Source organism: Corapipo altera, unplaced genomic scaffold (assembly GCF_003945725.1).
Source record: "Corapipo altera isolate COAL_440 unplaced genomic scaffold, ASM394572v1 23, whole genome shotgun sequence".
In the NCBI taxonomy this organism is placed as follows: domain Eukaryota; kingdom Metazoa; phylum Chordata; class Aves; order Passeriformes; family Pipridae; genus Corapipo; species Corapipo altera.
The window spans coordinates 3,583,323-3,610,547 of NW_020884878.1; the positions used below are offsets into that span (position 1 = coordinate 3,583,323).

General features: G+C 44.6%; 1 protein-coding gene across 5 annotated transcripts in view; it reads right to left on the reverse strand.

The window, feature by feature from the left end:
• Nucleotides 1-27,225, reverse strand: part of CEP170B (centrosomal protein 170B) — a 58,660-nt gene that overhangs the window by 25,445 nt on the left and 5,990 nt on the right. For 3 of the 5 annotated variants that reach the window (XM_027637823.1, XM_027637820.1, XM_027637819.1), the window contains exons 3-9: nt 19,829-19,918; nt 16,761-16,839; nt 14,225-14,283; nt 12,802-12,940; nt 4,314-4,415; nt 2,788-3,264; nt 517-579 (exon numbers count right to left, since the gene is read on the reverse strand). In XM_027637823.1, the coding sequence (XP_027493624.1) occupies nt 517-579; nt 2,788-3,264; nt 4,314-4,415; nt 12,802-12,940; nt 14,225-14,283; nt 16,761-16,839; nt 19,829-19,918 (1,009 nt within the window). The remainder of the gene's footprint in view (nt 1-516; nt 580-2,787; nt 3,265-4,313; nt 4,416-12,801; nt 12,941-14,224; nt 14,284-16,760; nt 16,840-19,828; nt 19,919-27,225) is intronic. The other 2 variants (XM_027637824.1, XM_027637821.1) reach the window with 1 other exon arrangement.

A 27,225-nucleotide genomic window follows, 5' to 3' on the forward strand; every position in this document is an offset into this window, starting at 1 on the left:
TATTTTGCTGTTCCACCCAATTACTGTACTCTAAGATCACTTCATTAGGTTTTCTCTGCAGGATCAGTAAATAAAACCCTCAGAATGCATCCCATGAAACCAAATCCCCATGATCAAAGACCAGATCAGTGCATTATGAGCAGATACATCTCTGAGCACCTACGTTACCCTCCTCTACAAGGGGAAAATAAAACCAGAGGGTAACAGAAAACTAAATTTGCAGGATTCTTTACCTTTCCTGGAGATCTAAGAATCACACCATGACACCCCCATGAGTTACACCATCCTATCACCAGCCAAGTAAAGGTTAAATCATTACTTTAGAGTTTACTAAGCTTAAACTAAGTTTAGAATTATTTTCACTTATGTTAGCAACAACCGTCTTCACAACCACCCCTACATACCAGTGCCTGCCTGACCCTCAGCACCTTAGCTCAGGACTGTCAGAAAGTAAGTTGAAGTAAAACAGAAACTTAAAATTAAAACAAAAAATTAAAAGTAAAACAAAAAACAAACCTTTTTTTGGAGAAGGAAACGGGTGTGAAGGCACAGAACACGATTCAGTCAACGACCAGGAACCTGTCATCGGGAGAACGGGGAAAGAGGTCTCTGCGCTCTAGACTGTAATATGTAGCAAGATATACTGGCTAAAATACCACGTGTTTGAAAGGAAAACTGCTCAAACCTACTTTGCAAGTTCTCCAGACTCATGGGTGAAGACCATTTATTACATCAAGTTAACTGTGAAAGATTAGAATTTAATGTAAGATCCATTCAACCCAGGAGTCAGTTCTGTGAAGAGTCTCCTAACACCCTCATGAAGGAAGCCAGCAAACTTTGCATTGTGCCCTGAGGGCTGATAAGCTTCACCCTTGGAAGGGAAAGTTCCTAAATTAAAGGTCTTGGCTAAGAACTCTGCTGAATGTCAAACGTTGAGGACAGAAGGAAAACATCCACCACGCACACAGATGCCCCAGCAGAACACAGTGCACATCCTCTCAAGCTGCAAAGACCTGACCTCTCTAGCCTTGATACCAGTCTTTACATTCACCACATTGTTCCTGGAAGTGAACAGTTGTTACTAATTAGCTCCAATGGTGGGCACCTCTGATACTGAAGACTTAAACCTGGCAGGCAGTCAGTGGTAGCCTCCAAGATATCTTCCAAATTAGCCCTGCCAGAACATGTTAGGCAGCTATCACAGATAAATGACACCCTGTCCTCTGCCAAAGCAGAGGTGGATAAACTCCTCAGGCCACCAACAATGTATGCTTTAATCAAATGTCCAAAGGTTGACTTCTTGATATGCAAATTATGCATTAAATTAGCTCAGCTTCTCTCCATGCCTTATGGACTGTAGAGAGCCAAGTGTCATCAGTCTAGTGTTCCCATGCATCGCTCAGGAAAACCCTAGGACAAGCAACAGCTGCCCAACTCTCTAGTTTTCTCCAAGAGGAAAGAGCAAAACTACTGAAGCACATTTCTATGCATATTTCTATCCCTGACAATGTCCTCCAGTCAACAAAATCCAATATGACAATAACAAAAAATCCCCAACCCAAACCCCTCTATCATACAAGTCACAGTAGGCTGAAAATAAGACCCTAAATAATCAAGCAGGGCACCTCAACACTGTCCCTTATTGGCAAGGACTAGGAACAAGCAATGGCAACAAAACAATTCCATTTCCATGCCATGTCCAACCCCATGGCTGAATATGAGACCTTTCAAAAATATGTATCCATAAAAGCAAGTTGGAGGTGTAATATGTAAAACTCTTCATATTACAAGTAGTTTTTTTCTAACAAGGCCCAAGCAAATATTCCTTCAAGGGAAAATAAGGTATTGCTCTCATTTAAGTAGGACCTTAAGCATAAAAAGGTCTTCAATATGACTTCATCAGCTAAAGTTGCAATTCAAAACCATAGCCTTTCCAGAGGTAAAGCAGTGAGAATGCGGGAATCTGTGGTCTCCTGCTAGCTGTTCAGTGCATAGTCCAAGAGAGACACCCAAGCAAGCCTAAATCACGTAAAATATATTCAAATTTGCATGAAAATCATGAGTCCCACAAGCTGCACTAAGAACTGGGCTCCAAGCTACACTTCAGACCTTTGCAAATCCTCAAAGAACTCCTCACAGTGACACATTAAACAGGACACAGGTCCACAAAATCCGATGGTTTTGACAGAGAAGAATTACAGAGAAGCTTTAAGAGAAGGAACCTTCTCTTATAAGCACAACAATTTCCTTTATTTGGGATCTTGTACATCTCAACTCTATCCATACTCTCTTTGTCAGGACCTCCTGTCATCCAGCCAACTGGCTCTGGTCATTACAGCCATCAGGATGATCACACTTAAGACTCTTCTGGACTACAGCTACAAAGAAAAGTCATTCCATCAGCTAGGAGAAGACAAGAGAACAAAATTCACTGAAATACCAGTGTTTATCAGCCTGCCTGATCACATGGAAATTATTTTAGACATTTAAAAATCAAAACAGTTTTTTTTCAACCAGTTACTGCTGAGCTGGCATTATAGACGTAGAGCAGTGACATTAGAGTGTCCCCAGGCCAACATCACACGTGACTTCAGGGCCAGGTGAAGAGCTTGCTAGCCAGATTCAAAACATTAACAGTCATTAAAGTAATACTCTTCATCTTGCAAATTTGGAGCAGAGATAATAAAGTCCAGTTCTCCTTGAAAGGAGAAGGGTTCTCCTCTTTTATTAGGCAGCATTTGCACGGCCAACAGAGAGCTATGTCCACATGACAAGATATTCACTCACCTTTAAGTGTCCTCACATGAACTGGCAGGTCACTCTTAGTACTGTAAACATCATCTCCTGCAGACTGACGTCTCATCAAGCTTGGGTCATTCTGGACAAGCCAGTCAGCCACTTTGCTCTCTGCTGACATGACTTCTGTGTGAGCTGGTTCCTTACTATATGGTCTTCTCTGTCTGAGCGAAAATTTAGTTACATGGTCTTTTATCTTTATTTTACCCGGGGTACCATCATCAAATTCGATGGTGAAAGAGGCATGACTCTGTACAACAGGGGCTACCACAGTATCAACATCCTTTGTTGGGATCTCATGGACCTGTGTTTCTGGGGATTTGGATGGCTGCTGAAATTCTTTAGTTGGAATCTCAAAATAACTCGGCTCTCTTCGGAAGGGAAACACAGATTGTTCCTGGGCATCTCTGTAAGTAGAAATATTCCCATTCAGTTCCTCTTCATGTTGGGTTATCTCTTTGGATCTCTCTGCAAAAGGAGAAAAAAGAGGCAATAAAACCGTAAATTCACAAACATTAGTTGAAATGGAATAAAGAAAAACCCACAAGTTCTGTATTTGTTAGCTTTATACTCTGGCCTCATCATTGAAATTGGTCCTTTGTGGTCTGACCACCAGTTGTTATATTCACTTTGTTCCTTCTTCCACTGCTCCCAAAAGAGAGAACTGAGTTTACACACACACACAGAGTTCTATGTTTAGACAGAACCTATGTGACTGGCACCATTTTAGGATTTCTGTATGCCTGGGCTGATATAGAAGGAAGATCCCCATTTCACTCTGCTGGATTCACTTACACACACACACACACACACACATATACACACAGACTCCCATTCAACTTCCACAGTTCAAAGGAAAAGCCTGATTGTGCAAAGCTAATCACAGGTATGATTCTGCTGGATCAACACCTAAATCTCTAACATCACTAAGGATAAAACCATATTTTTTCAGTACTACTTAAACTTCTTGGCTAGAAGGTCACTCACTTATTTTAACCTCTTGGAAGGGCTATTAATCATAACCCCTCTCTGCTAGAGAATAGATACACGGTATGTGCACTGAAATATAACACTTATTTGTGCAGTAGAGCACTATGCTTGACGGAAACATCAGGTTTACTGCACAAGCTGAAAAAGATGCATCTTCCATACATACAGATTCACAAGAACAGGAGTGGTAAGACAAAATGGCCTCCAAGTATGATGAGGTGAGAAACAGATGCTGCACTGCTAAGTAACTAGGTCACAAAAAAGCTTAGTAAGGCCCTTCTCATCCACACTGAATTATTCCACAACTGCTGTTTCTAATGTTCAAATATTTTAGGGAAAACATTTTAATTCTCCCTCATTCCAGTTTCATCATCAGCAACCTACACATAGGAACGTGCAAATACAAGCACAAAAAAAAAGAGTGGTAATTAAAGCCTTGAGACGGGATGGCTTCACACAGTAAACACCAAAAGCATGCAGAAATTTTGTGTCCCCTATCTTCTGCCACCCCACATCACCTCCATTACCTGAGTAATGTTCCTCTTGCCTTCTGTCCTCCTTGTTATTTGCATCATCTTCCCCCCACCAGGAGGGCTGCCCATAGAGAGGGGTGCGGTAAGTGTTCGTTTCTAGAAAGAAAATAAGCAAATACTTTGACACAGAAAATATCAATCTACCAGGTTCCCAGAAGTCAACCACATGCCAAAAAGGGAAAAACAGCAGGGCCAGATGCGACCATGAACCTGTTATACTGCAGTTTTAACAACAGTAAATTATATATAATAATATATTCAGGTTTTTCTTTTTTTTCGCCCTTTTTTCTTCTTTACATTCTACTGCAAGATGGTGACTTCACCTCCCTTTGTTGTCTTTCATAGCTATGTTTCCCAAATAGTGGCTCTTCTCCCTTTCTAGCCTCATTATTCACAGGAAGTGTAAGATTTTTGGCAGGACAGACTACAAAACACTAACCACAAAATTGTCTGCATCTCATCAGCAATTTAGGTGAAAACCAGACTTTCTCCTCATCTTAATTGGGAAGACTTCAGCTTTGGCCCTTTCTTGCCCTACCATGTCCTCGGGTGTTTCGAAGTTAGGGATTTTTTCCACTATTTACCACTCCCACTCTAAGTGACACACATTCCACAACGGGAAATTCTTGAAGCATTACAAATTTAGGAAAAATGGTGAAACCATCTCCTTACACGTTCATAAAGTAGTAGTAAACTCTTGCTCTCTAAAGATTAAAGTAAACCAAGTGGATTCCAGAGTTACGGCAGGACAGAGGGTTTTTTTCTTGGAGAGGCTTCCCCTAGAAGAGCCAGGCTTGCATAATCTTCTCTGCTCAGTGAGCACCCACTGAAAGATCAGGGCTTTCCTGCAACTGATACCCAAAGGAGCTGACCCACTGCTTCTCATTTTGTATCCCACAAAACAGGACTGCATTTTGGCAGTGCCTTGGGTTGCAACAAGTAAGAAGAATACACCCCAATTTACCTGTGGTATAGTTAATATTACGTTTTTTTAATAGTTTAAGAGAAGCAAATAAAGTAGCTTTTGTTCTTTCATCTAGAGGTGACAGAAACACCAGGACAGGTCAGGGGCTGAAGTTAAGCTCTATCTTTGTTAGCTGCTTCTGCCTCTACCCATAACAGCCATCAGCACTGGCTTTACCAGCCACGTCTTAGCCCTGGCTCTGGCTCAAGAGCCAAAGCCGGGCTTCTACTGCCAGCTGCTGCTCGGCTTGTGGTTTTCAAACCACACACTGCTCTGTGTAAAGCAGCTCTCAAACAGTCCTGCAATTTTGCATTCCCTGCTTTAATAGGGACGTGGTAGAAAGCAGTCATTAGCATAAGGGAAGTCAGGAGAGGAAGGGGAATTAAATAAGTCGAAGAAAAAAAAAAAGAAGCCTAATGTTATGCTGCTGTTTCTAAAGCTACACAGAGTCAGTGGCCACTACTTCAGAATATTTTTTTCTAGAATCACTCCAGAGATATATAAGCTCATACACTGACAGTCCATAGGAAAAAATTTTGCTTTACAGATGCAGCCAACAGGTCCATCTTCTATGTGTTTTGAAATGAACCACACAGCCTCCCTTCACACTGAGGATCAAAAGAGGCTGAAGGTATTACTCTCCTCTCTGCCTAGAGTCTGTGGAAGATAAACCATGTTCCTATTATGTAGGCAGCCTTTGAAAGTTCAAAGGACGAAGCATTTCTCACCATGATAAATTGGAACTGCCAAGCAGTATGTTTCATAACTGAGGATGGGTAAACCATTCATGAGAGAAGGGGGTTAAAAAAGAAAAAAACAATTCACAAGGTTGTCAATGAACAGAGGCACTTCAGCGTAAGGTTTGGCTTCTGCTAGACTGAGACCTTCTGTCACACAGACCTTTCTGTAGCAGAAACCTACCACCCTCTCTCTTTATGTTATAACTTGCTCACTAGATCCCATCCCAACCACGCAGGATCTGCTCTACCAACATCAGGCACTTCTTTTGGGCACACAATGGATTAGCACCCTCTGACTTGCAGTACAGATCTTAGGGTTGATGCCCTAGAGGCAAATTGGGCCAGGAGAAGAACAACACCTTAACACAAATTCACTAACAACAGCCAGTTATGTCTGAGGTAATTCATGCCTAAAGATCAGTGGGGCTCAACACTAACTGGTTCAACTACCCTATACATGAAAAACAAAGACCACCTGCACTCGACTCTTGCACAAGCAGCATCTTCCCCAAGGGTGGGTGCTGTAACCACTTGCATCTTGCAAAGAGTTGCCTCACCACATCCCAACCCCTCACAGGATCACAAAGGCATCCTAGTCTAGAAGTTGCCAATGATCTATTCCAAGAAAATTATGTGCCCAAAGGGGTAGAAGTGTGTTAAGAGAGCTCACACCCATGTTGCAGCACAGACATCTTCCCAGAAACTGCTGCAAGATCTGTGTCCCACCTGTGTACTGAACACAGGAGCCTTTGTCCCCCAGGAGCTTTTCTACTACAGGGAAAAGGCAGTCAGGGGAGCAAGTCAGACTTTTGGTCAGACATTTTCTCTTGATGGGGAATTTGAGGATTGCAAAGGAAAAAAAAAAGTATTTATAAATAATAACGAGTCAGCTCCTCTGCTGTCTCAAATTTCCCTGAGCCCTAATAGGTGCTTGGAAATTCCCCGAACTTTCCCTCTGACAAAAGCTAGCACAAAGACAAAACCCCTGAGCAGCCAAGTAGTACCTAAAAAGCATGCATCAGGTTGGCCAGAATGCACAGATCTGGATCCACCAGGGTGGGAGACATGAGAGACACTCCACTGCATTCACTGCATGGGAGAAGGTTCCTTCTGCCCTACAACACAGAGCTCATGTGGCCCCACCTGAAATGCCTGTTACAGCATCTGTGACAAAGCTGTACATTTGTGCATGTGTGGAGTTTCATTCCTTTCCTCTCCCAGCCTCCACAATAAACTGGAACTTCATTTTAAAGCTGCAAAAAGCACAGATCGAAACCTGAGGAGTCAGCATCTTGCTATTTGGGGGCAGTTTCAATATTTTAAGAGCAATTAATGTCTCCACTGAGCATTCATATTAATTTGTATTTTGAAAAACATTATCAAGTGACATAGACACCGTCGTTCTTGGCTGCTGCTGAAAAGCGTTGTGGTTTAACCCCAGCCAGCAGCCAAGCCCCACACAGCCACTCGCTCACTCTCCCACCAGCAGGACTGGGAAGAGAAATGGAAAGGTAAAAGGTAGAAAACTCATGGGTTGAGATAAAGACAGTATAATAGGGAAAACAGAAGCCATGCAAGCAAAGCAAAACACGGAATTAATTCACTGCTTCCCATGGGCAGGTAGGTGTTCAGGCATCTCCAGGAGAGCAGGGCCCTATCACACACAACAGTGACAAACACCATCATTCCAAATATCCTCACCTTCCTCCTTATTTCCGTCACTTTATATACTGAGCATGATGTTATATAGTCTGGAATATCTCTTTGGTCAGCTTGGGTCACCTGTCCTGGCTGTGTCTCCTCCCAACCTCCCAGGCACCCCCAAATTCCTTGCCAGTGTGGCCATACGAAAAGCAGAAAAGGCCTTGGCTCTGTGTAAGCTCTGCTCAGCAATAACAAAAACATCTCTATATTATCAACCCTGTGCTCAGCACAAATCCAAAACATAGCCATACTAGCCACTGGGAAGAAAATTAACTCTACCCCAGCCAAAACCAGCACAAAGAGCTACATGAATTTGCTGCCCTGCTCATGTCAGAAGCTTCTGTCCCTTCTAATTTGCCAGTACAACAGACCTGACACCTCCCCCTGCTCCAGCTCTAACACAACAATATTGTAGAAAAAGGGGAGTGGGTTAAAAAAGAAGCATGATAGGAAGACAGCTAAAACAGATGGCTGTGACAGAAGTGGGCCAGGGAGCAGCTACACATGCAGTTGTGCCAGGGGGCTTTGCTCTTCACCAGCTGGGATGCATTTTGGGTAGCAACCTCAACCTGGACCTGCAGCATGTCTGCCTGTGTCCTGACACATGCAAACCACCCTGAAGCCACCACCTGTCTGCTGTGTTTTAGTGTAAGATGGATGCCCTTGCAAGAGCAGAGGGACTCGGGCCTTGCTGGGGTGAAGCAAGGAGCACCAATGAAAACAAACTGCTCAGTCATTTTAATGATATGAGACTCCCTCCAACTGATGGCAGCTCGTTACCACCTCTCTCCACTCTGTGCCAGGCTGCCCAGATGGTGCCAATTCATTTAGACATATTTCTTGGCTCATCAATTCAGGCAGACAGCCCGAAACCCATCCTTTTAGATAACTGAATTGAGGTCAGCACAAGCATTCAGCCAGATAAATACTGAGCTACCAGTCATGGTGTAATACAGGGAAGGCCACTGACACACACATGTTCTGCTCCTGGATTTCCATCTTTAGGGCAGTCACTCAGAAGAAAAAATTAAGGCTCTTTTAGCGCAGAACACGGGAGGTCCATTTGTTTAACAGTCTGACAAAAAAAGTGGCCTGTTAAATTAATACAGAACTACCAATCACCTGAAGGAGAGGCACCACAACAAGAGAAAATGAGATGTTTGAGTACAAGAGGCATGTTTATGGAAAAGTGAATCACACAGAACAACACAAGGGCAGGACCAAAAATACAGCCCAGGTGACAAAAGGGAAAGGAGAAAGACTGTGTTAATGCTGCTTTCCAGCAGTGAGTGGGCCGAGGAGCTTTCAGGACAAGCATTCCAGCTCCTATTACAGAGAGGTCTGATTTCCCTTGAAGGTATCTGTCCCCTGTGGTGAGGATAGGACTGAGGGGCTGTGCTTTCACCCAGGTGAAAAGCTTCACACCATCAGGAGAGAGACAGTCAGCAACAGCAAATTTCTTTGCTCACAGAAGCACACACGGCTTTGAAGCTGTCTACTCCAAGTCATAACAAAAGCATGAGAAATCCAGCTTGCTTTAAGTCAAACTGTTTTTGATTCATTATTAATAACAATAATGTCCATCTTCAGAAGATGTAGAGAAGGCTTCTTACGGCAAAGGCCTTGGGGAAAAAAAAAAAGACGATCTAGCTATAACATTTTAAAATTAATTCCTTACATTTCTGCTTTTTAACTCCTCTCCAAAATAGAGAATTCAGACTTAGTAAGAATAACCAGAAACCAAAATTCTTTGCTGCAGTATTTATTTCACATGTGCATGGCTAATCTAAGCCCCAGTCTTTTGTACCTGCTGTGAACATACACAGATCCCAGGTGCTTTCAAATCAGGCTGATAATCAAATTTATTTGTATCAGTGGCATGGTCAAATCTTTAATATACTGCAGTTACCAGCACCACGGCTCAGGCAAAAAGCAGATACACCACCACCACTCCCCTAAATTAAAGGCTAGGGCAGAGCTGTGTGTCTAAATAGCTATTGCCATGATCTCATGGGGAAAGCAGCCAAAGACCATGGAAACCACTTGACAACTAGGCACAACTCCCGCTGCCTCCATCCACACTGCCTGCAGACCTCAGCCTTGGACATCAACAAGACTTTCAAGTCGTTCACTCTGTTCAGAGGACTTCCTAATCACACTGATGCTAACCTGGTAAGCAAGCCCATTTCACAGATCCTAGGAGAAGCTCAAGTCCTACTCCTGTAATTTGTGATGCCCATTTCAGCTGGACACTGCAAGCAGCCTCCACCCCTGGAAACTCAGGCCTGCAGCAGTTATTCAGAGGTTAGTCATCAGGTTCAGGATTACCTAGTCCCATCAGCCTGTGAGAGCTCTGAAAAAAGTAAAAAATTAAGATCAGTCCGAGGATTAACTGTGTTGAGAACAGAAGACCACAAACTAGCTTATCTCATCAAGTACCTCAGCTCAGGTAGCAACAGATGGGGATAGGGATTGTGTCCGTCTTGAAATCTGCTCAGTTCAAGGCTCTACCTGGCTTCCTGATTGCTTAAGGCTTTAAACATGAAAGCTGATGGCTATTTTTAGCATTAACTAGCTGAACTGTGGACACTCATATTCATATCTATATCCAACCCATAGGATTTGCCAAGCTCCTTGCCTCAAACATTTCACAAAGACCGATGATTTTCTGCTTACAGGCAACATACACCCAAAAGCTGCAAGTTCAACAGCATAAAGACTAAATTGGCTGTTTCCCATTCACTCCCCTGGATTTCTTTATCCTCAACCCCTCACCTCCTCCCATTTCTAAGCAGCTCTAATTGTTCACATTGTTTTGTTAAACCTCTTCTCTGAAAGCTTGCATTCCCTCCGCCTCTTTTCCACTCGGGCCCTGGGAAGCAATCCTTCAAAAGGCTTTTGTCACCCCAGACCTTGCTTTAATTAGTCAATGCAAATTCCTAAATACCTACAGGCTTAGCAAAGCAGCTCTTTCCCTAAAGCCTCTTTCTGCTGCCACTGAGCAAGCCCACTCCTGGTAAGAACACTACATTCTTCTTTCCACTGATCATTTTAAATTGCTGCCACTCCTCCGAGCAGCCAAGGAGAAACCGTGCATGTGTGCAGCTGCAGACAAGGTGAATTAGTCACATCGCAGATGAAAAAGGGACCCACTGATCACTCTGCTCACGTGACAGAGATGCTTTTTGGAGAGCGAGGGACTGTTTTAATTCTCAGGCTCCCTCTCTTGCTTACGCAGGCTTCAGTCCAATCCAGCAAAATACTTCCAACAAAAAGTCCTAATTTCCTCCATCGTTCAGTGGGGTGAGTAGCAGTTCACAGATTTTTTTAGATCTTCCCATCAGTTCCACTGCGCGTGACACACTTCAGTGCTGGCACCCAATAAGAACTCACAGCCCTTTTTGCCTTAGACCTGTAGTCTGGGCCCACTAAGGATGACAGAAACATAATGCAGGTCTGCAAATCACAGGCTAGAGAAATGGGTCACCTTGCTGAAGAGTCACCTAACATCCTGACTTTGAAGGTGCTCCAAATATCAACTGCTTACTCTCTGTAGGTTAAAACCAACCAGAGCATATTTTGGAAGGTGGAAAGAATAAAAATGAGAATGTTCATGGAACCAGGCAGCATCAAACACACACTGGCAATGCTTTTCAAGAACCTCCTGCCTCTTGAAAGGCAGCTGGAGACCTCTTCCCACAGTGGGGTTCACCTCTTCTCACCCTCCACAGTGTCACAATTAATCATCACCAATTTGTTCCCTTTAGCTGCACACTTGTCAGGCAAACTCCCAAACACAGTCACACAACACACAGACACAGCTAAAGCAACACAAAGAAAGGTCTTCTGGTGCAAAAAATGGGAGTTGGGCACATGGGTGCATGTGCTTCCACACAGAGCTGGAGGAAATGAGGAGACCAGGGAGAAACATTATCCTGCTTCAGTACAGTATGTCAGCTTAGAGGGGTTTTCGTAAAGACAATACAAGGGAGATTAAGGTCAACTAACCCACTCCAATTAGTTATCATGAGGTCTTAACAGATTTGCCCAAAGTTGTACACTTTTCTAGAAAGCTGCTGTATCTATCTCTAGGTAACCTCACCCAAGATGCTCACCTCACTCTTCTACTTGCCCATTCTCTTCCATCCATTCACCTCCCTCATTCTTCCTCCAACAGACACAGTGGGCAGTCTCTCTGCTACCCCAAAAGCTTTCCAATCACTCTGCCATCCTGGAGCCACAGACCACCACTGGCAGTCATCTGTCACCAAAATGCTTTAAAACTGTATTTGTTCCTCCCATGCACCAGCAAGCTCTAGAAGGCCACCAACTGATACCTGTGCAGAACTGGGGAGAGACCTGTCAGGGCAGTACACACAGGAGGTAGGAAGTTGGGTGAGATGGGTGAGACAAGACTGCTGGGGAGGTCCTGGCACACCATGATAGGGAATGGGGAGGAAGTAAGTTTGACAAAGGGTCTTTAAAGGAAGGCAGCAGTTGGTAACAAAATGGAGAACAGAAGGAATTTCTCAGATGGAAAAGGTTTGCAGCTGGGGAACAGTGAACATGAAGCAAACACCTCCCAGTTTGGCAGTTGGTTTCAATCCCACATACTGGCACATTAGGAAGTACAGCCACTTGAGACCATAACAGGGCTTTTTGAAAGAAATGGCTTGTTGCTTCTTTGCCTGCCTGCCTGCCAGCACCATGCCACAGCAGCCATACATTTTCTGCTCTGAGTCACTGTCTCTGTTCAAACACCAGCTCACGATTAGGAAATTAAAAATAGACCAGACATGTGCCAGAGAACTTACCAAACCTGCTCAGCCCACAGGTTTTCCAGAACACCCACAGCGACAAGGCACATATGAGCCATCACACCAGCTGACATTTTTTGGAGGCTGAATCTCCAAAAGCCAAGAGTGTAGAATAATCAAGGGGTTTAGAGAGATGACCCTTCCAGACCTGCTCTCAGATGCAACCCACAACACTCCATTGTCAGAATCGTGACCCAGCGCAGGGCTCAAGCTACCCTTTGTTCAGAATCTTGATTAACTGGTTCCTGAGCAGGTACCTGTAATTGCTTTCCTCTCTCCTTTCTCCAGCTTTGCTTGCGGGGACTCAGTGTAGACACCGTGCTCCATGGGCTGCTCCGCCCTCTTCATCGCCGTGCCTTTGTAATTCATCTGGAGCTGGCTGGTGTACTTCTCATGCTGCAGAGACACAAGCAACAGTGAACCCCTCTTCCCCGCCAACAGATCACTCACAGGCAAATACTGCAGCTCTGTTCTGCAACAAAAATCATGCACACCTGAGTAGATGCCACCGAACAGCAGAAATGCCAGCCAAGAGGCTTTCAAACACCCCATTTGGAAGTCATTAAGGGGCAATTCTAGTCCAGAGAAGGTCACTGCGACTTAGTTATGCAAAACAACTAATTAGGAAATCCTTTAAAGAATAAACTGAGAAGAATCAAAACTCAGGCCATTTTCCATTCAGGCCTCAAATCCTGAAATCCCCTTTGCTCTTAAAGGAACATTGTAACTTATTTCAGGGGTTCATCTGCATTATCTCAGCTTTTCAGCAAAGGCAATTGGAATCTATTTTAATTATTTTTCTCCAGACCCTCTCTCCAGCTAGGAAAGTGATCCTGCCTTAAAACAGGTTCCGTATTAACATAGTAAATGAGCTATTTACAAGTTGATTTATTACAAGTAAATTAATAAAAGGGTGTACTCATCCAGATCACCCCTGAGTAAGTCCAGTGAATCATCTGCCCAATTCTAGCTGCTACATTATGACCTTCTCCAAGTCCTAAACATGGAACCAGGGCTAAGAAGACAGTAGATGCTACTGAGCTATGTGTGGCACTGATATCCCAGTCCCAGAGCTGAACATGACAGCTTTCTTCCCTAGAGGGGGTTAACTTTTCTGACTTAGGTTAAGAGGATGCTTGAATATTTCTTACCTGCTACTGAACTATGTTTAAAAAACACCTCACTCATAAGAGGACTGACTACTGAGTAAGTAAAAACTGGGAGCTTGAAGGCAAAAATGAGATGATACACATGAATAAATTAGGCAAACTTTAGCCTGCTGGAGAAGTGTGATGGAGCTGGTCAAAGTCCCCATGCTCAGAAAAAGACACCTGCGCTCCTCCTCTTCTGGAAAGGAACAGGGTCTGCTGGGCTTTACCCACAAGCTCATGTGCTGACTGTTCCTTAATATGTTACAGCTTTAAGAAACCTTTTATTTTGTTGGCAATCACGAAATCAGAAGTAACTTTATCTACCTGTTAGCACAGGTTAACAGAGATCAGAGCTGAGATAACTGGGAAATGTATCTCTCCTCAAAGGAGGGTTTTATTAAGGCCCCGCCCAAGGAGAGCCTCATTTCACTGCCATCAGGAGTATTTTAATATTTCCCTCTGCTTTACCATCACTAGTGTACTTAAACCATTTGTTTATAAAAATGCACCTGCACCCAGCCACCCTTACCTTTAACGCCTCTTCTGGAACTTTGTGTTGAATTTGTTCCAGGACGTACATGTTTGAATGTACAGAACTCATTAAGGAAATGACAAAGGAATTGGATGGAAACAGAAGTGTAGCATTTAGTCACAGAACGAGAACAGGATCATAAAATCACAGAATCTTAAAATACACAGGGTACTAAAAGTTGCCTGGGCTGCATCCCACCATGGTCTTTGTCTTGCATGGTTTGCACGAGTGTGTGCAATCACATTTCCTGACCAGACCTGTGCCAACTGAGGGGCAGCAGACCAGGGGAGCTGGGCAGGAGAAGCCTGGGGGAGCACTAACAACTCTGTGCAGGACCTAGGGGAGCAACCAGAGCCCTGACTCAACTCACACCCCGCTCCTCTCCACCTGGCTGGCAGCTTCAGGCAGACTACTCACAGTATCCTGGCAAAGACAGTCCAATCTCACATATTCTGGATAAGGGAGCAGTAGAGTTCAGCTCCCTGCCTGGATGCCTGGGACTAACGGTGCTCTTTTGCCCTGACAAGGCTTTCAGCCACTGCAATTTCCTAGATGAAAAGTAAATCAGGTCGCGGGCTGTTGTGACCTCTTAGGAAGGGAGGCATTCACATGGCTGAGCCCAGGCAATAATCCTCAGCAACACTGTATTAGGAGGAAAAAAAAAAAAGTGAAAAAAAAAAGTAAAAAAAAAAAAAAAAAAAAAAAAAAAAAGTAAGCATCTGGAATGTCATCATGGACAACCCAATCAAAGGGGAGGAAAAAGGAAGGATGGAAAATGTTAGACTAAAAATAAACCAAGTGATACTGGCCTAGCAGGGAAAACTCTGCACAGTCTGTAAGTGAAACTGTAAATGGAAAAGAGAAATGCTCTGGTGCAACAGAACACAGCTGACTTGAGACCTCAGGAGATGTTGCCATCCACACCACACGGAGCTGACTGCAGTGTGCACAGGAAGCAATGCTAAAGACAGTGGCTCCAAAGCAGCAAAGGAGAGAAAAACATTGTAACTGCCATAGCAACTACACTGGAGTAGAAAGATGACTAAAACCTACGTTCTTTAAATTTTTCCTGTTGAGGGCAATAAATTCTACAATTCATAAGTGCAATCACTCATTTTACATGAATATCCATGTAAGGGCTGCAGGATTAAACACTTCAACTCAGCTGCTCAGAATTGCTTTCTATAAAAAGTTTAAACCTGTATTGCAGCCATTAAAACCCACCCACACTCCAGGCACTGGCTAATGCTTTCCTAGGACTACAGTTCACAGCAAGTCTTCTGTGAGTTTCCCCATATATAGAGAGACCAGAAGACACATGATCAGCTAAATCAAAAAAAAACCATTTGTAAAGTCAAGAAAAACTACAACTGAGGTCGCTTATGGGACTGTAATGGGCTTCAGTGAGGCTCAGCCTCTCCTCACTGCTTCAGCTCTCTGGGCTCCAGCAAAGCTTAGAGTATTCCAAGGGCTACAGCACGGCCAAGCACAAACTGGGGTCAATAAAAGGCAGAAGAATGTAGCCTTGAGGTCAAGGATGCAGAAGAGTCTTCCAGCCAAACATTTCCCACCAACAAATGGTAAAACTTAGTCTCTGCCTCTATTCTCAGAAACGCCTGGACTGTTTTAACTGACATTCCCCCAGAAAAGAAAAAAGAAACCTGGAGAAGACACTTGCTACTTCTAAATTCAGCTTGAGTGGGCAAAGTTTGGCAGATAGAAGCAACTGAAAAAAAGTGAAGAAAGTATTACATTACATGAAAAGGCAGCAAAAGGAGCCTCTATTTACCACTGTTGCTCTGCAGGCTAAGAAAGGCAACATCTATGCTTATAGCCTGTCATACAGTCACATCAGGATAAAAAAGGAAAGGGATGAAGGCAAAGGTGTTTTAGCAGACAACAGCAGGATTTGTGGCTCTATAAACAAAGCAATAACTGCAGCCTAGTTTCCCTTGATAGAGGTGAAACTTGCTATTGCTAAAGAGAGATTTACTCTTGCATTTTGTGGCAGAAGCAATTTGCACAGGCAAACTTTAATCAATACAGAGTCAAGGGTCTGACCACAAGCCCCACAGCCAAATGTTTAAGGCTGAAGGCCTGAAAACTGTCTGAAAGCAAGCATCTGGGTGAAATGGCTGACAAAACCATGCAAGCTGGATGAAAAATAAGAAGGAAGATGTTAGTTCATACAAAAACATATCAACAACGTTTCCTCCCCTGCTGGTACCAGTTACAGTTGCCACACAAATAAAAAGAAAAAAATGCAACCCTTCCTAGGAGGAGACTGAAGAGGCACCTCCACAGTGCAGGGCTTGATTCAAAGTCCCATGAAGGCAGCAGGCACCACGAATCTGCTCTGCATCAGGTTCATGGTGGAGAAACACAAGCTTATAATCCATCCAAAGGCTCCAGGAGGCAAAACAAACATCCTTATTTAGTAGCCATGATTAGCCCTGGTAACTCTTCAGCAGCAAACAGCACAAAACCCAGACAAAGACTTGAGTCCCACTCCCTCTTCAGACAGGAAGGATATCATAGCCAAAGCGAATGACATCGTTCAGTTTCAGGGTGATGTACTTCTGGTCAGGAATCCTCACATCATTGACGAACGTCTGCAGGAGAGAAGCACAGGAACAGGGTTTGACTGAAGGTATCGAGGTGATGGATCTCAGAGGGATGGGGTTCCTGGAGGGCACCCATGCCCATCTGCCAATGGCACTGAGCACGTTCAGGGTGCACTAGCACAAAGCCAGCCAGGCGAGGAGCTAAGTTCCCTGGAAAAACCAATGCCACCAAGTAGCTCCCATGGGCAAGTTAGAGCACCCCAATTACGCTTCAAAGCACGGTGCTGTGAAGGGACCTCCAGGGAGATTTACCTTTCCACCAACTGCAAATGCAATTTGAGTCCCCGACTTGAACACGTAAATGAGGTGCCTGAAGTTAAGAACTTCAAATGCTCTTGGCTCTCCCTACACCCTTCACAACCAGCAAGAGCAAACGGTGCAACTCATACTCTTAATTACTGAGCTGGGAATCAGCTTTCCACTGGATGTCAAACAAGACCGGTGTCAGCCCCAAGGCCTGATAATTTAACAAGCAAAGCCTATCACAGAAGAAGGGGAAAAGAATTTGCAGCGCCATCACCATGATATCTGAGGGCACGTTGTCCATGACACCAAACTCTTCGCACTAAAAATTCACACACTCCTTTTTTCCGTGCTCCAGGCAGTTAATTGAGGCCTAAAGAAACCAACACCCTTATAAAGGTGCAAGAAATGTACTTCACAGCTGTGAACAAACAACTTTGATGTCTCTGCTTTCTGAGTGGACCCACTGTGAAGCAATGCTCGCAGAACAACGGAGGATCACATCAAGAAGTCATGGACATATTTCACAAATAAATCCATGTACTTTTGTAATAACTTGGGCCAAATAAATAAGAATCTCAGCTCAAGAAGCTCCAGGGTGCTGATGGGGATTAGGCACTGAGTTGGATCCAGGGCAGCCCGAGACACACACCTGACTTGGCAAGGTGGGATTCACCCAGCCTCTTGGACTAGGAATCGCTGCTGGATCTTTGTATCCTCAGTACAACTGCAGCTACGGTCTGAGAAATCAAAATCATGCTAGAAAATGAATTTACATGCTTTCGTCACTGAGGCACAGTCTGCCTTCTCCCCTTGTCCTTCTGCCTTCTCCCCTCAGCCAAGCCAAACATGCATGATCAGACCTATTATTAACCACAGAGGAAAAATAAATGCTTGAGCAGGAAACTAGAACCTCAGCAGACAACAGCCCCCAGCTTCCTGGCAATTTACAGAAGAGCTGGGAAACAGGCCTGTAATTTCAGAATAAAAAACACTGTAGTTAGTTAAAGGGCACGGAATTCCAATTTACGTGCAAGTTTTAATATTTAAAAAACCCACAACAATCACATCTGAAACAGGAATAATTATTTGCTGAATTTTCTGCAAAGCAAAAGTCTGCAAGAAAACCCATTTTGATAGTTACCTATTTGTCCGTGGTTACTTCAGATAAAATAACTCAAGGAAAATGCTTACTGCAGATAGAAACACTACCTTCAAAAACAAAAAGCTCTGAATAGAGAACTAAAGAATCACCTGAACATTATATCAAAAACAATACATCTTGACAATCAATATGAACCAGATTATCCAGCAAAGCCATATAATGCATTGTTGACAACTCAAAGTTAAATACAAAATAAAAGGAAATTCTGAAAATGGATTTAGAATCAAAAAACTCCTCAAAAGTGATTTCTTTAGTTTCAGGGGAGAAAATAAGTTTTTAATGACAATTTTCAAATAAGGACATATATTTCTTTCATGCAAGGTGAATTTGGTTTGGCCACAGTCTTCTTCAACAGAAATGTGTTTGATCAGCTGCAGAAGATGGACACTGCTGTAACTCCTTTTACTCCACTCGCCCTCTTAGCACAAGTCTATTATTAAAATGTTGTAAATTCATATACTTTAGCATGTGAAGATATAAAAGAATTAGTGGTACAAGTCTTCCCTCTCTTGTAAACACAATTTTTAGCTGCTATTTTGCCACCATGATTTAAATACCACAGGTTTTAAACCCAGGGCCCAGCTAGAGCCCAGACCAGTTACTGGAAATATTCCCATTTCAGCAGGGCTCTGTGCCTTCAGCTATTAGGCTGAGAAGGATTAACACTCATTCGTGCTGTGTTCAGATGCCAGAAGAGGCAGAACAGCTGAGGGCTGCTTTTGCCACTGTTTTTGTACAAGTTTCTGGGCTCCTCTTGTGGTTTTGTGGTTGTGATGGTGGAGGGCTTCTGTTTCTAAGTCCAAAACAATGACTGCAGTAAAACTCCCACTGGGAAGACAATTATGTGAATCGAGCTTAGACCTGCTCCAGCAGAGGAATAGCTCCACTGGTATGAAGAAGCTGCCAAATTAGAGGCATGCTATGACATTAGGACAGTCTAAACTGCAATGGTGTGTTTAAGTATCACAGAATTCAGGTGGGCAAACAAAACCATCACTGAGCTGCCTAACACCACTGCATGATTCAGGAGCAGAGCAAGGGTTAAGATGGAGGCAGGTTCAGTTGCCTGTTCTGGGCTCACATTATTCCTTGGTCTTCACACAAACCACGCACAAGGCAGGCAAAAGAGAAAAAAAGTAGTTTCTCCCCAAAGAAATTAAGTCTCATCATCCCATAAATCACTCCATGCACTGACAAATGACTTGCCAGAAGGTCACCCTGCTCATGCTGAACAGCTGCTCCAGAATCTTCATCACCAGTTTAAAGTGAACATCCCCAACATGAAACTGAATTTATTTCCACCTCTTTTGCAAGGGGTTTTATGATTTGGGGAGCCCTGAAGCATTCTGCAAGGACATGGGGAGAAAGAAACACAATATTCACCAAGATGAGATGCCACATGACTTCCATCTCGGGCCTCGCAAATAATTACGTATGTTTAGCTTAACTCGTGCCAACAGCTGCAGTGACCCAAAAGGGCCTGACAGCAGAATTTAGAGAGCACAGGAGCACTTGCAGACTCAGCACACCCCGAGTCTGCCTCCGCCAGCCGGGAGGTTTGATACTTACGCCATTTAAGCTCCCGAGATCCTTCACCCAGTGCTCATCCTTCTCCTTGTCATAGTTGATCACGGCGTGCTGCTTATCGACACTGCGGGACTGCCAATGGAAGCACAGTGAGCGTGAGACCGGTCAGGCATAAGAGACACTGTTAATCAAAGCAACATTTAGACATTAAACTAACTTGATACAGGGTAGAGGGAGGGGGGGGGAAAGCGGGAAGGATTAAATATTATTTACTACTGCAGATAATTGAAAGATAAGAAGTAAACGCTTCCACGGTTGTTTAAACAGTTCGCTGAAGACAATACACTATTCGCACGGAGAGAGGGGAAAAAAATTAAAAAAAAAAAAAAAAAATCACTGAAGGCTGTTAAGACTATGCCATTATTTCAATAAATTATATCAATACACACTGAACAAAAACAGTCAAACTGAAAGCCTGGGGGGCAGGATCTCAGCCAGTGCGAACTAGAAGAGCTACATTTTTCAACTGCTGAAGCCAGCAGCCTCATCACTAGGGATGCTCCTATTTGGGATCATTTCTTCCTATTTTTCAAAGAGAAAAAAATCGTTTTTTAAATTACAAACCAAACTCATTCCCAACAATGTATACTGTTCCCAGGATTATGTCCTGGAGTTGATTTAAATTCAAGGATGTATTCCAAGTTGGAGAGAGGTTAGTAGACCTGGAATGAGAAAGAAAGCAATGCTAGGAAAATTCAAATTTTAAGCTAGGTTTGAGAACACCGAACTTGACGGTGACCTGGTGCCACTGGCTTTGCCACAATGCACAAGTATCACATGCACCTTATCTTCAAAACAGAGTATGACACTTCAGCAAGAATCGTGTCAGACTTCTGAGGAAGAAGTGTAAGAACGAGATCTATGAATTATTTTGAAATATGGTGTGTTACAGCTATAAAGACATCAGACTGTCGGTATTTAGACCTACTGCCTCTTGTAACTTGAATTCTGGCTGCAGTTGACCTCAGTCAGACGCTGGAACCAGTTGCTCAACCAGCACACAGCACTGAGACCTCCCTGGTACCCCAGGCCAGAGGAGGGGAGGGCATGCTACCAGAGCAGGGAGACAAGCCAGGCCCCAAGTCAGCTAATCCTCAACTTCCTGAGCATCAACAAACAAGTTCTTGGTGAAAAATCCTTCCCTTTTCCCAAGTATAAACATGCTGGTTTCCACAGCACTGCTCTCAGCAGGCCATTATCTGCTTCCTTGCAAGCATGCAGAGGCAAAGATTGTTTCAGGGCATTCCTGGTGAAAACACAGAGGCTTTTTTCAGACAAACTGCTGCTATTTGCAGGAATTTCTTCTGGCCCTGCCAGTGTCAAGCACATTGGTAATAAATACTGCAACAACTGACAAATGGCACCTCCTTTCCCTGCAGAGCACACATCAGCCCAGGAGATGTGTCCTCCAGAATAACCCTGAAGTACCAAAATGAAGCAAGCACGTACCTGGCCAGAAGATTGCCCTTCCACCTTGCAATGTCCCTCACACTATTCGTGACAGGACACTCCAAGCAGAGGCAGTGAGGAGAAGGGCAGTTTGACTCCATGCCTCCAGCTCCTTTTCTAACACAGTTATCCATACACTACTGAACTTACAAGGCAGCACTTCATGCTTTGCTCTCCAGCTGGTGTTGCTCAGAGATCAATCACCCCCCAAAGATACCAGTAAGAACTGGTGGGACAGGCAGAGACAAGGTGGTTGGGAACATCCCACCTATGTTTCCTGCCTTGCTGAGCACTAAACATGGGAATCAACTCACAGCAATGTCCTCCCAGGAGGGACACATGCAAATCCCTCGCTCTCATGCCATCCCCACACTTGGTGTCTGACCTGTGACCTCAAGGCTGGGCAGGGCTTAAGCATTTGCAGTGTGAAGCTGCTGTTTCTCATTACTACTCACATGAGATGCAGCCCCTCAGTCCATTTTGCAGTTGCCTGAGTTGCTATGGCAGGGTGTGCAGTGCAAGGTAAGGATGGTCCAGGTAAGGATAGTTGAGGGATGCTGCCAGGCCCTGCCCCTCAGCACACGGCAGGAGGACAGGAATGTCTCCTGTCACAGCCTCAGGTATCACAGCAGCTCATGCTATGCAAGCTGGGGTTGTTCCTGACCTGCCACGTGGTCCCTCCCACCCTTTGGGGGGATGTGAGCCCAGGGTCTGTCCCCACAAGAATCTGGCTGTGTGGGCACTGCACCTGGACTGGGGCTCCTACAGAGCTCACTACAGCTCTCCTACAAAGCAGAGGAGGAAGACCATACCTTCCCCTCATCCATGGCCATTTCAGTACTATGCTTCATCCTGCTGAACTCAGAGACAACTGAGTACAGGGCCTGCAGAGATGTGGTCCCTCTGCTACCTGAAATTGTGGACATCACTGTTCCCAATGAGATGTGAGGGATGTGAGGGAACATCGATTAACTAGTGCAGCAATGTTTGCTTTACCTTTTTACAGCACGTCATAGAGCCTCATTTAAAGATTAACAGACTTTAAAGGCAGAACAAACCCTCTAGTCCCCCTCCAAGTACAGAAATGCTTCCACCCCAAAAAGGTAACCCAGAAAAAAATGGGGTAGATTTTATTTGGTATCTGGAATCCACAGGTCATCTAAAAAAAAGTTTATTTCTGGGAACCAGCTGTCTCTCAAAAATTCTGTTCGCCCTGTATCTGACCCTGATGTAGGTCAGCACAGCCTTTGGTCTGCTTTGTTCTACAACAGCTGACTACAGCCACTCAGGGGTCCCAAATCAGATGAGGGTCATCTCAGGGGAGCAGACATGTATTCCAGCAACATGATATTACCCTACATAAATGCAGGAAGAGGTCACCAAAGGAATCAATTTATGCCAAAACTTCCTGTTTTCCAAGGAAGTTTCAGCTGTGTTCAAAAAAGCCCATAGCAAAAAGAGTAAAAACAATATCCAAAATCTGACCCACAGTCTCCATACAACCTCTCAGCACCTCTTTAAAGAGCACATCAGGAACACAGAGAACTGTTACCCAGATTGCACCTCTGTGAAATTTCATGCTTTTGTGGAGAAGAGAGGGATTTTCTTAGTTTTGTTTATGTTAAACCAGCAAACATCACAGGAACTGGCAGCAGGAGTTCCTAAGGGCCTGTCTCCAAGGAAACTCAACTTAACTAAATTCACACCTTATTTATTTTGATGCAGACTTGCCAAAGGTCACTCTTACTTGAGAATTGAGGTGTGGTTTATTTCAACATCAGTCATATTTAACATAAACTGCTCTTGTGTGCAGTGACAGCAGCAACCCAGTGGTTGATGGTGCCTTTGCTCCCAGACAGAGGAGCAAAGTGCCTCAATCCCACTTCCCAAGAAGAGACTAACCAGTGTCCAGGCTGCTAACAACTGAGAGCCCGAGAACAGTCCTGCAGAAGTCACTTCAGCCTAGTAGGCCAGTGGTTTCTAATATGTGACCCACTGAATCACAGAAAGTGATTTAGGAAACCTGAGTCAACATGTTATAGAGCTGCCCATGGGTGCAGAGCTGCAACTCCACTGTAAAGGTTTTAGGCATCTATAAATTGAAAAACTGCAATTAAGTTGACTGAGTCACAAACATAAGAGGACTCCCTACCCTAAATGCACACTTGCACCAAATATTGAGACCTGCTTAATGATCAACCACTACCTCCACAAAAAAAGACAAGACTGATCCATCTGTCAGGAGAGGACACAGAGGTCCAAGAAAAAAAAAATCACAACAGAATTTCCAATAAAGTGTTGAAAAACCCTGAATTGCCTATATCCAGATGTCAAAAGCAGCAAAGAACCAGTACATCCTTGCAGTTAGTCTATTTAACCAGAAAAGCACTTGTGATAAAGCCAGAAGCACTCCTGAGCTATGGGCAAGGATCACTGAGGTTTTGCTTGGATCCAAACCACAAAACCAGAGCTGGAGAGATTGAGAAGAGGAAAAGAAGGCAAGCAAGGGAGGTGTCCTCCTAAACAGCAGTGATCTGCAGGCAAGAAAGAAGGGTACATTCTGAGAGGCTGGGAATGAAGGAAGAGTACAGTGTTCTCACCATGTCCCAACACTGGACCTGTTATCAAATGAAAACAACTCTCAGGAAAACACGTGTGCTTTTCTGATTAAGTACATTTACACTTCTCTGCAGGGAAAACATTGGACACTGATTTGTTACTACACTAGGCTCATCCAGGGCTGGCATTTCTAGACATTCAAATCACTTCCTAATATAAGGTTGTGCCGCTTCTCCATCATACCATCTACAATGCATCATGTTTTAAATACCTAGTAGACAAAATGCACATGCAGCATGTAACTGAGGAGAGAGGTACTTTATAGCTCTTCTTTCTCTCAAGATCATATTAAGCAGATAGTCCAAAACATACACAGGAATGGCACCTGTGGGTCTGCCAGTCCCATACCAGTACCAACATCTTGGATCACCAGTCTCCAATCAGTCATGCAACCAGGTAGCTCGCTTGTGATTCTCAAAACTGTACACATCAAATCAACAAAAGCCCCTGCTTGGCATGGGAGCAGCAAAAGGAGCTTCAGAAGCGCGCAGGAGTCTCCATGGAGGCACAAATCACGCTGGCTACGTGTGCTGCAGACACCCCACAGCCTTCTGGTTTTGGTGAAGGGTCTGATACATAGAAGAGGGCACTCAGGATGAAAGCACAAGCAGAGACGCCAAGCAAAGCCCACAAGACCTGCTTAGGAAGGCAGGAGGAGAGATACAGCCAGACAGCCTGCGTTTTCCCACAGGGCCGGGGAGCAGACGCAGCTCAGCTGTCTACACAGATACAGATGCTACTTTTTTCTCAGGAGAATTACCATGGGCGAAAGCCTCCTGCTCAGGGTTGAGATTTGGACCTCAGCCCTGCCAGTGCCTTGCGGCACCATGGTATTGGAGATAAAATAAACAAACGAGAGCAGTTTCCCTGTTCCCCACTGCAGTCTGTTGTGCACGTCTGGCACTAAATAGCTCCAGCGTTCTGGTGGCAGCATGCAATAAACAGTTGCTCAAATACTTTCCATAGTGAACAGGTTACATTTCTGCCAGTACTGTGCTCTGCACAAGTGTCCCAGTAAGGGAATACAAACCTCTGTTGGTGTCCCACTTTAGAACAGAGACAGGCAAAGCCAAATAAAAAAAAAAAAAAAAAAATCCCTTGCATTCCGACCCGAAATGTGAATTTTGCTTCTCAAAAGTAAAAAGCTGGATAACATTTAATGACAGGTGTGAACACATGGGTCTCTCTTCCACCACGATGCATTTCACAGCGTTGTGTGTATTGGCTGCTTCAGCACTTTTCCAGAATATCAGTGAATGCTCTGTCCTGCCCCAGGCTGGTTGCAAATGTGCCACCCCCGCGAGAGGCAGCCTGATCGCTCCCAGAGGCAGCCTGATCGCTCCCAGAGGCAGGAGCTGACAGCTTCTAATGACTCTGCCTAGGCAGACAAATGTCTCTTCAGCAAGTGCAGCCACCTCATCCCAGGGCTGGACTTGCTTTACAGCTCCCAAGCTGCAGAGGCTCCTGCCTTCAGCTTTGCTGCAGCCAAGATCGTGGGCTTTGTGGATCGATGGCAGGACCGGGGTCTGAGTATTCATGAAAAAATAAGGCACTGAACAAAAGAGAGAAATCCCCCAGGAAAATGAAACTGTAATCCCCACAGCTTGGCAAAGGGATTTGGAGGCTGGCATGGTTCCTGTAAAAACTTAACCCCTTATTTTGGGGTAAAATGGGATTTGCTTGCTGGTTCCCCTATTCCCAAAGTGAAGCACTGGTTCAAGTGATCCAGGGTCAGATCCTGACCACAGGCAAGGAACATACTGCCCACAGACACACTGGCTTTCCCTTTGTTTTACGCAGCCACCCAGGAGGCACGGAAAAGCATCCTTTTAGGTGGGACAGAAGCCTGACTTTTTATAGTCCTGGATCGGGATCTCATACAGGAAAGGGGTCCCCTTTTTCTCTGCCCACTCCACAGAGGGACAAACCCTCCCTACACAAGCCCAGCTTCCAGCACCTTGCCAGCCCCGTGGAGCCCTCTCACTCCTAATAACCACCTGCCTCCAGTGCCACCATCACCTCTCTCCTTACCCCGCCTCCAGCAATGAACTCCCCTCCCAGGTTTGCCTGTCCTGCCATGCCTCTGGCCTCTTACACCCACACTTCATCAGCCATCCTAATCCTCCCTTCAACTGCACATTAACAGAACACAATGGGAGAAGGAAGAGCCAAAAAAACAACTCCAGGCCTGGAAATACGGGACATGCATCCTTCCTCCCCCAGCTGCTGCCCCAGCACCTGGAAACACTACGTGTCAAAAAGAAGCACCTTCCCAAGGCTAGATCCATTCCCTTCTGGCTGTAAGACACCTACTTCATTTGTAACACCTAAGAAATTACTCTTGACAATTCCTGACATGCAGGGACTAACTTAGGTGCTTGTTTACACCCTCTGGATAAATGCAGCAAAACAGCACAAGTGGGGCATTTCTCTGTCCCAACAACAGTTTCCCTCTTCGGCCCTGCACTTCCATGGGGAAGGAGGATGGGATACAAAAACCAGCAGAGATTCCCCATGGCCTCTTCTGGGAGCTCCCAATGCAGGAAACCCGTGAGCGATGGAGGGATATAACATCTGCACTGTGGTGAATTCATCTAAGAAATATCAGGAAAAGGATAATCTACCAAGTTCACACCATCTGCCTCTCCCCAGCATAATCTGCAGACAAACTAAGCCACACCTATTCGCGCTTGTTTATTTACGCACTCACTTAACTACACAGGAGAGACATGGTATTATCAAGTACGGACAAGGGAAGGCAGGATACATCAGGTCAACAAAACCCTAATTTGACCAGATGTCACACACACGCAGGGCTCATCTTCGCACTGTGTTATTTGTGGAGCGTGCCGTGCGCCCTGCACACCAAACACGGAACAGATCCTGAGGGAAAAAATGCCCGGTAACGACACAATAACAGATTGCATCTTCATGCCTGTGTACACAGGGGCAGAAGCAGGATTACACAGGCAGCCTTCGCATTAGTAATGTTGTAACTGCTCCGCAGTTATAAACACTTGACTTAGCAGCCATAGGAATATTCCTCCTGCCTAGAATGCTTGTAATTCCCTAGCTTTTTAACAAAGCAAGCTAAAAAGAGGAAAACGCAGTATTGTTACCTTTTATCTGACTCACCCCTACCACTTGAACTAATTGATATCATAAGCAGCATGTGATGTCCCATATGGATCAGTGACAGATGCTTGGCTAGTAGCTTTCACAGATATCTGCTGACACTAGAATAATACCAAGTCTTGACCCACCTCAGGCCTAAGGGCGATGCTGCTCGGCAGTCACATCCTGCAATTCCC